Source organism: Muntiacus reevesi, chromosome 1 (genome assembly GCF_963930625.1).
Source record: "Muntiacus reevesi chromosome 1, mMunRee1.1, whole genome shotgun sequence".
NCBI lineage: Eukaryota > Metazoa > Chordata > Mammalia > Artiodactyla > Cervidae > Muntiacus > Muntiacus reevesi.
Window position 1 is genome coordinate 60246346 of NC_089249.1, and position 14044 is coordinate 60260389.

General features: G+C 61.3%; 1 protein-coding gene across 1 annotated transcript in view; it reads right to left on the minus strand.

Annotated features, from left to right (window-relative positions):
* The window catches only part of CELSR1 (cadherin EGF LAG seven-pass G-type receptor 1), a 145468-nt gene extending 132056 nt beyond the window's left edge, over positions 1 to 13412 (minus strand). Inside the window, exon 1 of the mRNA XM_065938721.1 lies at positions 9803 to 13412. Within this exon, the coding sequence (XP_065794793.1) occupies positions 9803 to 13412 (3610 nt within the window). The remainder of the gene's footprint in view (positions 1 to 9802) is intronic.
* Between the last annotated feature and the right edge of the window lie 632 nt (positions 13413 to 14044).

Genomic DNA, 14044 nt, shown 5'->3' on the forward strand with positions numbered 1-14044 from the left:
GATCTTACCCCATGCCAGACGCAAAATTATATGTCCGTATCTGCCCCTTTTGCTGTCTACAAGGCGGAGGTTAAGAGTTCAGGAACTCGCAAAATGAGAGACCCGGGCTCTGCAGGGTCCGTCTGGATGCTGTCAGGACCCACGACAGGAAAAAAGGGATCACGAGCGGGCGGGGGTCACAGATCAGAGGCACCTGCTCCCGTCTGGCCAGCACCTGAGTGGCCAGAATAATTCTGCTTTGTGGCATTTAAAAAAAAAATTATCATAAGATATACACAAAATTAGGGCTTCCCCTGTGGCTCAGCGGTAAAGACTTCACCTGCAGTGCAGGAGATCTGCATTCAGTCCCTGTGTCGGGAAGATCCCCTGGAGGAGGGCATGGCAGCCCACTCCGGTGTTCTTGCCTGGAGAATCCCATGGACAGAGGAGCCTGGCGGGCCACAGGCCATAGGGCCGCAAAGAGTCAGACACGACTGAAGCGACTTAGCATGCACACACACATAAATTTCAATGGTTTAGTCATTCTAAAATCCACAGCTCAGAGGCTCTAAGTACATTCACATTATTGTGCAACCATTAGCACCATCCATTTCCAGAGCTCCTCTTGCAAAACTGAAATTTTATACCCATCACACAACCGCCCCCCACCCCTCTCTCCCAGCCTTGCTAATGCTCATTCTCCTTTTAAATTAAAAAAAAAAAAAGTATTAAATTTATTTGGCTATGCTAGGTCTTAGTTGTGCCACATGGCATCTTTTTTCTCTTTTTTTTGCCAGCATGTGGGATCTTTAGCTGTGGCATATGGAATCTAGTTCCCTAATCAGGGAGGGAACCCGGGCCCCCTACATAAGGAGTCTTAGCCGCTGGACTACCAGGCAAGTCCCTACTTTTTATCTCTATGTATGTGACCACCCTAGGAGTCTCATATACTCCTACAAAGAGCTGGTCCTTTAGAGTCTGGCTTTTTCACCGAGCACAATGTCCTCAAGGTGCGTCCATGTGGTGGCCTCTTTCTGAATCTCCTTGCTTCTTGCGGCTGAATATTCCGTCGTGGGCACAGCCTACTTTTGCCTATCCGTTCATCCACCAAAAGACCCCTGGGTTGCGTCCACCTTTGGCTATTGTGAACCATGCTGCTGTGAACACGGGTGTACAAATATCTATTTGAGTCCTTGCTTCCGCTTCTTTTGGGTGTGTATCCGAAAGTGGGATTCCTGGATTCTACGGCAGCTGAGGAACCACCACACTGTTTTCTGCAGCAGCTGCACCATTTTACATTCCCAGCAGTGAGCACGGGTTCTGACTTCTCCACGTCCTCGCCCACAATTGGTATTTTCTGTTTTGCTTTGTTTTCACAATGGTCATCCTAAAGGTGGGAGGCGGAGTCCCACTGGGGCTCTGATCTGCGTTTTCCTAGTGATCGGTGAGGTTGAGCATCTCTCCCCGTGCCTGTGGACCATCTGTCTCTCTTCTTGGGAGAAGTATCGGTCAAGCCCCTTGTCAACTTTTTAAACTGGTTGTTTGTTTCTCTGTTGTTGAGTTGCTAGAGTGCTTAATATATTCTAGATAGTAATCCTTTATCAGATACAGGTTATGAAAATATTTCGTAACCACTGTTAAATGTGATCATTTCTCAGCAAGGTTCACGACAAGAGAGAAAAGTTTCCCAAGCCACAGCTCAAGCTGCATTGCTGCTCTTCCGATCCTTCTTTCTAGAAGGACACAGAGTCGGGGTCGGGAGCGGGGGTCCTGGGCGATGACCAACCCCACCCGCCCCCGACACCGCTGCAGAGTGGGTCCTGAGACGGCCGCCCGACCAGCGTCATAAACCAGCGCCCGTCTCTGCCGCCCCGTGAAACCCAGTGCCCTCTCAAAACCAGCCGGGTCACAGCCCCGAAAAGGACCGCGGCCGGGGCGGCCGTCTCCACCGCGGGCCGCACGGCAGTCGGACTACTGCACTTCCCAGAAACGGTCCTGCGCCCATCAGCTCACTGATGAAAATTTATTACCCTGCGAGAGGGCTCTTATCTCCGAACGCTTACAGAGCAGGGCTTTGTTTACACAACTTGCTGCCACTTTACCTTAAACAAGTGTCATTTAGATTAGGCATTTCTAAAATCCTGAAAAGATAAGACAGATACAGAACCGGCAGCAAAAACAGAATTTTAGAAAAGAAAGAAAAGTCTTGACGGACAGATGGAGGGAGGGAAGCCGGGGGGTGCTCCCTGATCTGCAGAGCCCGTGCTCCCGGGGCACAGTAGACGGCGGCTCAGGCAGGTTCCCCATCGGTGCCCACCTCTCCTGCCCAAGGCTCTGACCCCTGCACCGGCGCCGGGTCCTGCCTGCACCCGGAGCACACCAGTCCTGCGCGCCACAGTTCGCTACGACGCGGCTCCACCACAGGAGACCCCACAGAGGCTCAGGGACAGCTCCCCACCCTGCTCACCCGAGGGGCAAGGGAGTGTTCCCACACAACCAAGCGCGGTGCACACACGCCCCTCAGCCCCCTGTCCCGGACAACGGGGCCACTCACGCCGAGCTTCCAGCCTCGGCGGCCCCGAACCTGCACTGCCCCGTCCAGGCTTAGCTGCCGGCCAAAGGTGGAGATCAAAGGAGGTGGTCAGACAGTGGTAAAGCGCCCGGACACCAGGTCTGGGCCTGGCCCTTCCCACCACAACCAGCCTGCGGCCTCAGTCGCTCTGCTGTGTAATGGGCATTCTCTGAGATCCAAGCGAGATGACGTGGGCAGGGCCCAGGCATGCAAACCGGAACAGTGGGGACCGTGCCCTCCTGTGACCGCCCCGGACCCCCTGTCCAGCTCTGAGGCCAGCCCCCTCCGGCACTGCAGACCTCCTGGTCCCCGGGGCCACGCTCTGACCCCTGACCACGAGGCCACAGCAGAGAGGGGGCAGGGGGCCAGCAGGTGCGGCCAGGGAGGGGAATGGTTCAGGGAGGCCCCCAAGCCCCCAGCTCCCCAGAGCCGGCACAAGCCTCACAGGGCCCGGGAGCGCTCACACTTTCAGCAGAAACACGAGGACAGGAGGGGAGCCGGACAGCTCATCTCACGGTCCCGCCGAGAAAACGGAGGCGCCGCGGCCCCACCCACAAGTTTCAGGGAGGAGGGTCACCTGCTCACCTGAGGGTCCCCTGAGGGTCACCTGTCCTGGCGGCGCCGATGGGGAAGCCTGTGCAAAGGGGGCCGCAAGGCTGGTCCCCGCAGCCTCGGCTGCCGACCTGCCAGGCACTGCGGACCTGACCCCGTGATGGACGCCGCCCAAGGGCTGGAAGGACGCCCTGGCATGGGGTCCGTGCCTCTGTCCCTCCCAAGCCCCTGCACAGGCCCCCAGCTATGAGGGACCCCCGTGTGGGCCCCCACGCCTCCACACGACAGCAGAGGGGAAAACACAGGGTGCGCCGGCTGAAGGAAAGGGATCCTACAGTTTGCCTTCAAAGCAGTTCTTTAGACCGTGTGTGTGTACGTATGTAAGTGTGCGTGCCTGTGTGCATCATGCACACGCGTGTACATGTCAGGGGGGTGTGCCATGTACACACGTGTGTACCTGTCTGTGCGTGCAAGTGTATATGTGCGCCACGTGTGCACGTGTGTGCGTGTGTGTACTTGTCTGCATTTCATATATGTGTGCGTGTGTATACATGAGTGTCTGTGTGTGCGTGTGTGTATGCCTAGGTGTCTGTGTATATGTGTACCTGTGTGTACATGTATATCCATGTGTGAGCATGTGTGTGTGCGTGTGTACATGTGCGTCTGCGTGTTTAAGAAAACACTACCGCCTCTATTCAGGACATCAGGAGACTCTGGACGGAATGATGCGGATGATAGAGCCTGGCGTTGGGCTTTTCCCAGCTCCGGAACGGTCCCTCCCTAAAAGGTGCCTGATTAGCCAGGGAGCCACAAGTTCTTACCTGAAGCAAAAGCAGGAGAATCCAGACACTGGAGTTTTCCTGAAAAAAAAAAAAAATAGCCCATCCCGTCCACCTGGGGCCCAGCCTCCAGATGAGCACAGGAAACTGAGAGTGCTCTTTCCACGGCGGTGCCCCCGGCCCTCCCCGGGACCACAGGTTTGCTGAGCACCTACTGCGTGCTGAGCCGCAGGCCCGCAGGCAAAGCCGAGGGCGCCCCGGCGTCCTCAACAATGTTACTCCCTCTCTCCCCACAAGCTGGGTCCCCAGCCGCGGTTCCTCAGGTTACCACGGTGACCCGCCCAAACCAAACACGCAGAAGGAAAAGGGTTCTTTACCATCCCCCTCCACCCACCGTTCAGAGAGGGCTCGCAGGACAGTCTACGTGTTCAGGTTACAGAAGAAGAAAAAACCAAAACTATTTCCCCCAGGGCTGTGGGCTGGAAAGAATCAAGCGGAACTTGGGAACAGGCTCCGCACTCTCTGCCCCACGTGATAAAATCTTCTGTTCACAGCACGTAAGTGCTGGCGGAGATGCTGGCCCTGTGGTCCCAGCCACACCACACGTCCCGGGGCACAGCCTCTGCTCCGGGGCGGGGAGGATGCCCAGCACCCACCTGGTTCCTCAGCGGGTCTCTGCCCGCTGGTGTCCCCCGGGGTGGGCAGGCGCGTGCGTGCATCAGCCCAGCCCACAGCGGAGTTTCCACGGCGTCACCAGGTCACCAGCACCAGTCACCTTTCCTGATGTGACTTCAGCTCCACGCCTCCTTCCCAGGGGCTCGTGTGGCCGCAACTTTTCCCAGGTTTTTAAAAAAGCAGTCTCGGGCCGGACGGAGACCTAGGGTCACTGGGCGGGCAGCGCGGAGACGGGGAAGCCGGGTCCACCCGCTCCTGTATCACGTCCGCAAGCAGACGCAGAGGCGCCCTTCCCCACCCCACTCCCGCAGCCCCTGGTGCACACAGCTCAGCCACAGCAGGCCCGCAACTGCCCCTGCAGCTGATCTCCACCCTGGTCCAGTCCACTGCTCCCCAAAGGGGCCTGCGCCTGTGACAGGCGGCCCGCACTGGCGGGAGAGGTGCCAGGAGGGCCATATACGTTAATTCATCAACCCCTCTCCACCCCGACTCCACCCGCATCCCCACGGCCATCCTGCCTTTTCTCTGAGCCTCCCTGGCGCCCGGCGACCAAGTCTTCCACTCCGCAAGCCCCTCTCCACCCTGGCTCTCAGGGAGACCACCAAGGACCTCCTCTTGGCCAAGCCAAAGTGACTTGGTCTGAGGCCCCCCCGCCCCCCGGACACCAAAAGGCATCGACCACTGCTGACCCCATTCAGGCGCTCGCTCTGCCTTGGCCCCCAAGGCTGGCACCCTTGATTTCTCTCCTCCCGCGGGTGGTTATTCCAGCTCTAGTTCTCAGGCAGATCCAGCCTGCCTGACAGGCCACTCAGGCCAGATCCCCGCACCCCCAGGCTGGACCTGACCCCTGCCCCATCACAGCTGTCCAAGTGCCCTGCTGATGGGTCACTGACCACCCACGGCCATGCTGGTCCAGAGAGTCACCCCCGAGGCCATGCAGCCCACCTCTGGCTGTGACCCCAGCTGTGACCTCAGCTGCTCTCCCCAGCCCAAACCCACACGTCCCACCATGTTCACGACAACGTCTAAGGGGTCCAGCCACAAGGCGTCCACAGGGTCCGGCCCCCCTGCACACACCTCCTCACCCAGGTTCATCTGCACGTTCCCAAAAGCACAGCCTGGGAGCCGCCCCAGATTCAAATCCCAACACCAGCAGCCCAACCGGAGGCCCTGGAGGCTGGTCCAGCCTATGTGAGGGATGCCTTCCGTGGATGAGGATGCTGCAGGAGCAGGTCTAGGGCTCAGATGGGCAGCGTGAGGTCAGGGGCAGCGGGTGGAGGAGGTTCATGGTGGGGATGTCCCAGGAGGAGGGGCAAGTCGGCTGATCAACCCCACCTCACTCCCACGTCTGACCGTCTAACCTCCCGAATCCCCTCCGTGCAGCGCGCTCACCCTAGAGCCATGTTCCCAACAGCAGTTCAGGGGAGGGGGAGATTTGCCGCACTCACCCCCCACCCCCCACAAGGAAGGCGCATCACACTCACAGTGGAATAGGGGCATCCCCAGCCCACCCGCCCCTTGCATTCACTTCGATGTTTACCCACTGTCCCCACCCAACCTCCCGCTCAGGGGCGGGCACACAGTAGGCCCAGCACACAGTAGGTGCTCATAAACAAACGCCCTCGTTTCCAAGCCTGTGTTTCTGAAAATAAGTACATTAACAGGAGACTACCTCCAGAGTCACTGAAGCCCCGACACGGTTAACTGCTTCCCCAAGTGCCTAAGTCTTCCAGGGCCGGTTCTGTCACCGGAGAATCCAGCTCGACAACTGACGTGGTTAAGCTGGTCTGATCCTTTTCCACACGGCGAGAAGCAGAAAAGAAACATAATGCTTGCCTCCAGACGCAGCCTGGTACGATGCCCACCTCGCTATTTCCTTGTTGGCAGTCGTCGTCCCTGCGATATCCTGGATTTAACTCAGCAAACACATTTTAAACCTTTATCAAGCCCAGACGACTTTATCCCATCGGCTCCCCACCAAAGCAAGTGGGAAAAGGTTATTCAGTCTCATTGCTTCATGACTTTTTGCTTCATGAGATTTGCTGACATCTCTGAACAATTCATGGCCCGACCACTTCTACCAACGATGCCCTTAGCACCCCAAAGGTCCACACGCCCACAAGCACGGGTCATTTTCCACCCAGTCCTGAGCTCCGTAACGTTCAGCTCATGCGTCGACACCCAAAGGCACACACGTGCTCAGGTGGATATTTAAAACCGTGTCACCAAATGACCAGCACCTCGGAAAGCTACCCGAGGGACTCCGCGTGCGACAGGCCTGTTGGGTTATCGGCCACACTGCTTCGAGTAACCCAACAGTGGCTCCCTTGCTCTGTGGCTAGGTCGCGTCCGACTCTGTGACCCCGTGGGTTGCAGCACGCCACGCTTCCCTGTCCTCCACTATCTCTCCGTTTGATGGCACCGATGCTAAATCTCACTCAAAAACCGTCCCACGTAAAACCAACACCGTGTATCACCGGATGCTTTCTAAAAATGGCGGAGATTTGAACGTGACGATATTCAGAATTCAGAGAACATCTGTGTTTTGTCCTTAGCGGGCTACACTAAACCATCAATGCTATCTGCTCCCAGACGGCACTAAGACCCCCATCCAGGCGCCAGGGGCTGCCCTCCTCCCAAGCGTGTCCGTCTTGGGTACCCCCCTCCAATCCTGTGCACCTTCCCAGCGGGCTCCTCTGCGGGATGCACCCAGCCTGTCCTCGAGGGCTCCCACAAAACCCAGCGGATGGCTGAGCTCTCTTGACAGCAGCTCCAGGGTGGTAGTAACTCTAGGTTATAAGCTGCTAATAACTCCAGCTGCAGGGCGCTAGAAGCTGTAGGGTAAGGCTGTAAACCTGGAGAGGCCAGTAACACTTCAATGAATAGCACAGGAGTTTGAAACCACAGCTTTCCCATTGTTTTTTTAAAAAAGAAAGAAAGAAAACCTAAGATTCCCACTCCAGTTAACTCAGTCTGACCTTGTTTTGTTCTGTTTCTACACACAGCTGTGCTGTTGGGAGTTACAGCTTTTATAGTTTCTGGTTTTTTGTTCTTCGAAGCATTAACTAGTTGTCAAACGGCTGGAGGGCTGTGCAGGATCCCAAGGTGCCTACTTCATTATTTCTTTTATTCTTTGGCTGCATCCCGAGGCATGTGGGTTCTTAGTTCCCAACCGAGGACTGAACCCGCGCCCCTTGCATTGGAAGCGAGCCGTCTTAACCACTGGGCGGTCAGGGAAGCCTCACAAGTCTGCTTTAAACCAGAGCATTGCAACAATTCACCACGGCGGGAAGAGAGGGGAAGGTCTGGGTCTCAGCTGGATGCCTGGCGCTCCTGCTCACCGGCCAACCCCGAGGAAGTGACCTCACACCTCTGAGTCTCAGCCTCTTCATCTGTATAATGGGCACAGCATGATGCCACTCGCCTCCCAGGTACCGGAGAGATAAGCCACGAAGCAGTAAGAAGAGCTGACAAAACTGCTTGAAATCTGGCTCCAGGTGACCATCACCATCTGAGAGGGCGGACACGAGGCCTCAGTGCCTGACAGACTCGAGGGGTGTCACAGGGGCTTCAGAGCCCAGAGCTGGGCCACCGGGATGTTTACTACACAGCACGGAGCGCCCAGCTCACCTTCAGCTGCGGTCCTGCTGTGGGCCCACCTGGTAGACAAGACGGCCCTCAGTTCCCAGCGTTTGTTGAGTGAAATCCATCCTAAACCCCTTAACCGGACATCGCGGGCCAGGATGAGCCACATTCCTGATGCTTCGAACACAAACACCCTTGCTCCCAGCAAGCTCCGGTTTCCACAAAAGCACCATGTCCCACGTAAGTTCAAAACCCTGTGATGTTGCCAAGTCACTTTTACATAGGCTGAATTTTCCACTCTGCTCTACCTAGCAGATACTGCAGTACAGGAAAAAAAATAAGAAAATGAAGGTGGAAATTCGTGAGAGAGACTTTTTTTAAAAATTATCGTTGCTCAGGAAAATCCGTAACCCTGATTGACAATTCTCCTTAAAGCTCTATTCCATATTCTCTACACACATTCACAACTTCACCAAACCCAGAATATTCACCTGCGGGTAGACTAGGTGGCCAAAATCAATGTCACAGTATTGCACTGCCTCCAAACCGGACCTGCAAATTCAGGCTTTTACAAACAAACAACTGGAACCCGCATGCAACACCATCCTTGGTATATGATGAATTATAGCAAAATGTGGAAACAAAATAAATCAGAGAAGTAACTTGCTAATTCTTCCAGGGGTATGCCGCATTGTAATAATTTATTGTTTAAACAACTCATCTGAAATATTGACTCAACTGCACAGATCCCAGCCATTCTTGATGACGGTCTCGTCTCCTGGTTAAGGTCAGCGGCCTGCAGGAGCCACCTGGGGTCTCTTGACTGTCCTCCCCACCCCGCTCCCCTTCTCACTTCCTCGTCCTTCTATCTGCCCCCCTCTCTGCCCCATAGCCCTGCTTGTCCCGGGGGGGTCAGCAGCACGGAGCGCCCGCCCTTGCCCGCCTGGGTTGGGCTGGCCGAGCTGGGATACCGTCCCTCCAGCCCCAGAGTGGGCAGGCAGAGTTCCCACACTGGCTCCAGCGCCAACCCAGGCAGGCATCTCAGTAACGCCCAAATTACAAGCCCCTGTCCAGGAGCACAAGCCAAGATCAAACAAGGCTATGTTTTCAAAGTGCTCCCAGAGGGGCGCGCACACAGCGGCCCGCCTGTCATTATCTGGAGGAGACGGAGAGGAGAGACAAAGGCAGAGAGCTCCAGCCGTCCTAGAGGGTGACTCAGGGACCCATCCGGCAATTTCCAACGGTCCCGCCCGGGAACTAATTGGCACATGGGGCGGGCAGTGACCTTTGATCTTTCCCAAAGGGTGTGAGCTGACTACAGAGCATCACGGAGCCAACCGGCCGACTCAGATAACCCCAAAGCCCAGCACAACTCGGGGAGCCAGGCCCTCTGAGAAAAGCTCGGGAAGCTCCGGCCTTGAACTTGAAGACACCCAGGCCTGCTCCCAGCGAACTCACTGGGAGCAGCCGTGTGGCCTGCCTCCTGCGAGCGGTATCCAACCATCCACCCTGAGGCCACAGATCCCCACAGAGCCGCCCGGGCCCTGCCCAAAGGTGCCCAGGCTTGCCGGGCGGCTCCTGGCAGCTCCCTGCCGATCCCCGGGGGGTGGGGGGTGCCCCGAGGGGCCCCTACAGCCACTCACCGGAAACGGCCACTCACCGGAAACAGACACCTCCATGAGTGCCTCCAGCGGCCGGTTGTTGTCCAGGTCCCGGCTCAGCTGCAACTCGCCCGTGGCGGGGTCCAGCAGCAGCAGCTGGAGCTCGTTGCCCTGCAGGAAGGTGTAGTTGAGGCTGTCGGAGAGGTCGGGGTCGTGGGCCGGGACGCGGCCGATCACGCCGGTGGGGAAGCTGTTGGACTTGTTGGTGACGTAGTTGTTGAAGAGGATCTGGAAGTCCGGCAGCACCGGCGGGTTGTCGTTCTGGTCCAGGAGGCGGACGTGCACGGTGGCCCGGCTCACCAGGGGTGCCGAGGTGGCCTGCACCACCAGCACGTACTCCTGCCGCACCTCGAAGTCCAGCTCCACCAGGGCTCGCAGGTCCCCGCTCAGCAGGTCCAGCTGGAAGACCTCGGGCACGTTGCCTTCCACAATCTGGTACATGATCTGGGCGTTGGGGCCTTCGTCGGGGTCGCTGGCTCGAATCCTGGCCACCACGGACCCCACGGGGCTGTTCTCCTCCACAAACAGCTCCAGCTCATCCTTCTCAAACACTGGAGGGTTGTCATTAATGTCCAGGACAGTCACCTGGATTTCCACCGAGGCGCTTAGGGACACCGGGCTGCCCCGGTCCACGGCCAGGGCGCGAAGGCTGTACACGGCCACGTTCTCCCGATCCAGCCGGCGCTGGGTGCGGATCACGCCCGACGTGGGCTCGATGTAGAAGTCCCCATCGCCGTCGTCCCCGCCCTGGAAGGTGTACAGCAGGCGGCCATTGGGGCCCGAGTCCCGATCGGTGGCGGAGACCTGGAGGACGCTGGTGGATGGTGGCGCGTCCTCGAAGACGGAGCCCTGGTAGAAATCCCGCAGGAAGCGGGGCGCGTTGTCGTTGGCATCGAGGATAAGGATCTCCAGGGAGGTGGTGTCGGACTTCTGGGGGATCCCATTGTCCCGAGCCGTGATGGCCAGCGTGTAGGCGGCCTGGTCCTCGTAGTCGAGCTCCGTCATGGTGTAGATGGTGCCGGAGTCGGGGTCGATGCGGAACTGCGGCACGGGATCCTCCAGCACGTAGGTGATGCGCGCGTTCTCGCCGGTGTCCTCGTCGGTGGCGCTGATGGCGGCGATGGAGGTGCCCACCGGCCGGTCCTCGCTGACGCTCACTGTGTAGTGCGAGCTCTGGAAGACGGGCCGGTGGGTGTTGGCGTCGGTGACGTTGATGAAGACCTGCGCGGTGTGCGAGCGCATGCCGTCGGACGCGGTGACGGCCAGCACGTACTGCCGCTCCTGCTTGTAGTCAAGCGGCAGCGCCAGCGTGATGAGGCCGCCGCCGCTCTGGCTGCTGAGCGCGAAGCGGTTCCGCGTGTTGCCGCCGGTCAGCTGGTAGGTGATCACGCTGTTGGCGTCCCGGTCGAGGGCCCGCAGGGTCAGCACGCTGCTGCCCACCGCCGCGTCCTCGTTCAGACGCAGCTCGTACACCGGCTGCGTGAACACGGGGTCGTTGTCGTTGACGTCCAGCACCGTGATGGACACGCTGGCCGAGGAGCTCATGGGCGGAGAGCCGTGGTCCACCGCCTCCACCCCAAAGCTGTAGTGCTCGACCTCCTCACGGTCCAGCTCCGCGCACACGGTGATCCAGCCCGAGCTGTTGTGGATCTGGAAAGGAAAGTCCGCAGCCGGAGCCGGGGCTGCGGGCCCAGCACCGCCACCCCCCACGGAGGCCGAGGCGGTGTCCACCAGTCGGTAGCGCAGGCGTGCGTTCTCCCCCGCGTCAGCGTCCACCGCCTGGATATGCAGGACCGAGTGGCCCAGAGGCACGTTCTCCAGCACGGCTGCCTGAAAGGGGCTGCTCACAAAAATGGGGGCATTGTCGTTCACGTCCAGCACCTGCACCGAGACCAGCCCCGAGGAGTTGATGAGCGGCGGCCGGCCCCCGTCCTGGGCCTTGATGCGCAGCGTGTACTCTCGGATGGTCTCGAAGTCCAGCGGGTTGATCACGTCCAGGCTGCCGCTGAGCGAGTGCAGGTAGAACTGCCCCTTCAGGTTCCCGCTGATGATGCTATAGTGGATGGCGGCGTTCTGGCCCTGGTCGCGATCCGTGGCCTGCACGCGCAGCACCGGCGTGTTGACGGCCACGTCCTCCGGCACCTGGACCACGTAGCGCTTCTCGCTGAACTGGGGGTAGTTGTCGTTCTCGTCCTCCACCACGATGTGCACGGTGGCGGTGGCGCTGAGCGGGCCCGGGTTGCGGCCCTGGTCGTTGGCCTCCACCAGCAGCTGGTAGCTGGCCTCCTCCTCCCGGTCCACCACCGCTCGGGTGCGCACCACGCCCGAGCGCTCGTCGATCTCGAAGACGCCGCGCGCGCCCTCCAGCAGGCGGTAGCGCATGTTGGCGTTGGAGGGCGCGTCGCCGTCGGTGGCACGGATGGTCAGCACTTCGTAGCCCACCTCGAGGTTCTCGCGCACGCGCTCGCGGTACTCGGCCTGCTCGAAGACCGGGCTGTGGTCGTTGGTGTCGCTGACCGTGACGGTGAGGTAGGTGGCGGCGGAGCGCCGCGGCGAGCCGTGGTCCACCGCACTCACCTTGAGTACGTGCGTGTCCTTGGTCTCGCGGTCCAGCGGGCGGGCGGTGCTCACCAAGCCCGTGTCCGCGTCGATGAGGAAGTAGCCGTTGGAGCGCTCATCAAACAGCGCCTCCATCTGGTAGCCCAGGCGCCCCGCCTCGCCCTCGTCGGGATCGTGCGCTCGCAGCTCGATGACCGCGGTGCCCGCGGGCTCGTTCTCGGGCACCGACACCTGGAAGCTGGGCAGCTGGAACTGCGGGGTGGTGCTGCCGCCAGCGCCCCGCCGGGCCCGCCGCGCCGCCCCCGCCCCGGCCTGAGGCGGGCCTGGCGGCGACGGCGACGGCGACAGCGATGGGGCAGGCGTCCCCGAGGCCGCCTCCAGCGCCAGCTCCACCCGGACGGTGCCGGCCGCGCGCCGCAGGGCACAGAGCAGGAGCAGGCGGGCCGAGCCCCCGGGCGGCAGGCAGACAGGGCGGCGTGGGCAGCGGGAACCGGGGCGCGGCGGGCAGCTGCAGGCGGGGAACGTGGTCAGGGCGGCCAGCGCCGAGTGCAGCGTGGCCCCGCCGCCGCCAGGGGCCGGGAAGCACAGCATCGCGCCGGGGCCAGGCACCGCTAGCACAGCCCGCGCACGCAGCTCGGCGCCGAGAGCCCGTCGGCCCCGGGGCCGGGCGCCGCAACCGGGACCGTGCGCGCGTGCCCGCAGGCGGAGGCTCAGCGCCGTCTGGCCGCTACGGTCGGCCAGACGGACCTGCAGTGGCAGCGGCCGTCCCCCCAGGCGCGCGCAGCCCCAGAGCCCCGCGCCGGGTCCGCGCCGCCGCCCGACCAGCCGCCCGTCGCGGCTCACGTCCAGCAGTTCCCGCAGTGCCCGGGGCGTGTGCGCCGCGTCCAGCGCATAGGTCCAGCCGGGCCCGAGGGCGAAGGCGCGGGCCCCGCCGGGCACTCGCAGCTCCCAGGCGGCCGCTCGGAGCCCCAGCGCCGGTAGGGCGGCGGCCGCAGCCAGCAGCAGCAGCGCGGGCAGCACGGGCGGCGGCGGCGGCGGCGGCGGCGCCATGGCCCGGAGCCCGAGCCGGGCGCCCGAGCACAATCCATGCACCCGGCGCGGCTCCGCATCCACCCGGCGCGGCCGGGGGGCGGCTCCCGCGCGCCCGGTGCCGGGCCCTCGGGGCGGCTCGCGCCCCGCCTCCCCGGGGGCCCTGGCGGGGACACCGGGGACCGGGCTCCCGGGCTCCCCCGCAGCTTCCACTTCAAGAGCACTTTGCGAAAGTTTGCGAAGTTGGTTTCAAGATGGCTCCTCCGCGCGTCCCGGGAGGGCGTCGCGCATCAACCTGCGGTGGCGGCGGATCTGGGTGGTTCCAGGTGGCTCTCGCGCGGGCTCGACAGGGCGGCGTGGGAAGCGGGGCGGGCCCGCGGCGGGACGAGGGCTGCGCTCCCGGAGAGGGACGGGCCGCACGGCGCGGCCGAGACCCCAGCGGCCGGCTGCTGCCTGGGCGGTGCGCTCGGCCAGCGCCCCCAGCGCCCGCGCTCTCCCCGCCCCTGGCCCGGCCCGGCCCCGCCCCCGGCCCCGCCGCGTATTGTTCGGCCCCTGGGGGAGCCGGCCCGGAGGTGCGCGCCGGGAGGATCGCTATGGAGACGCGGGGGCGCAGCGGCGGCGGGGACTGCGGGCAGGGCCCACTCCCCAGCGGC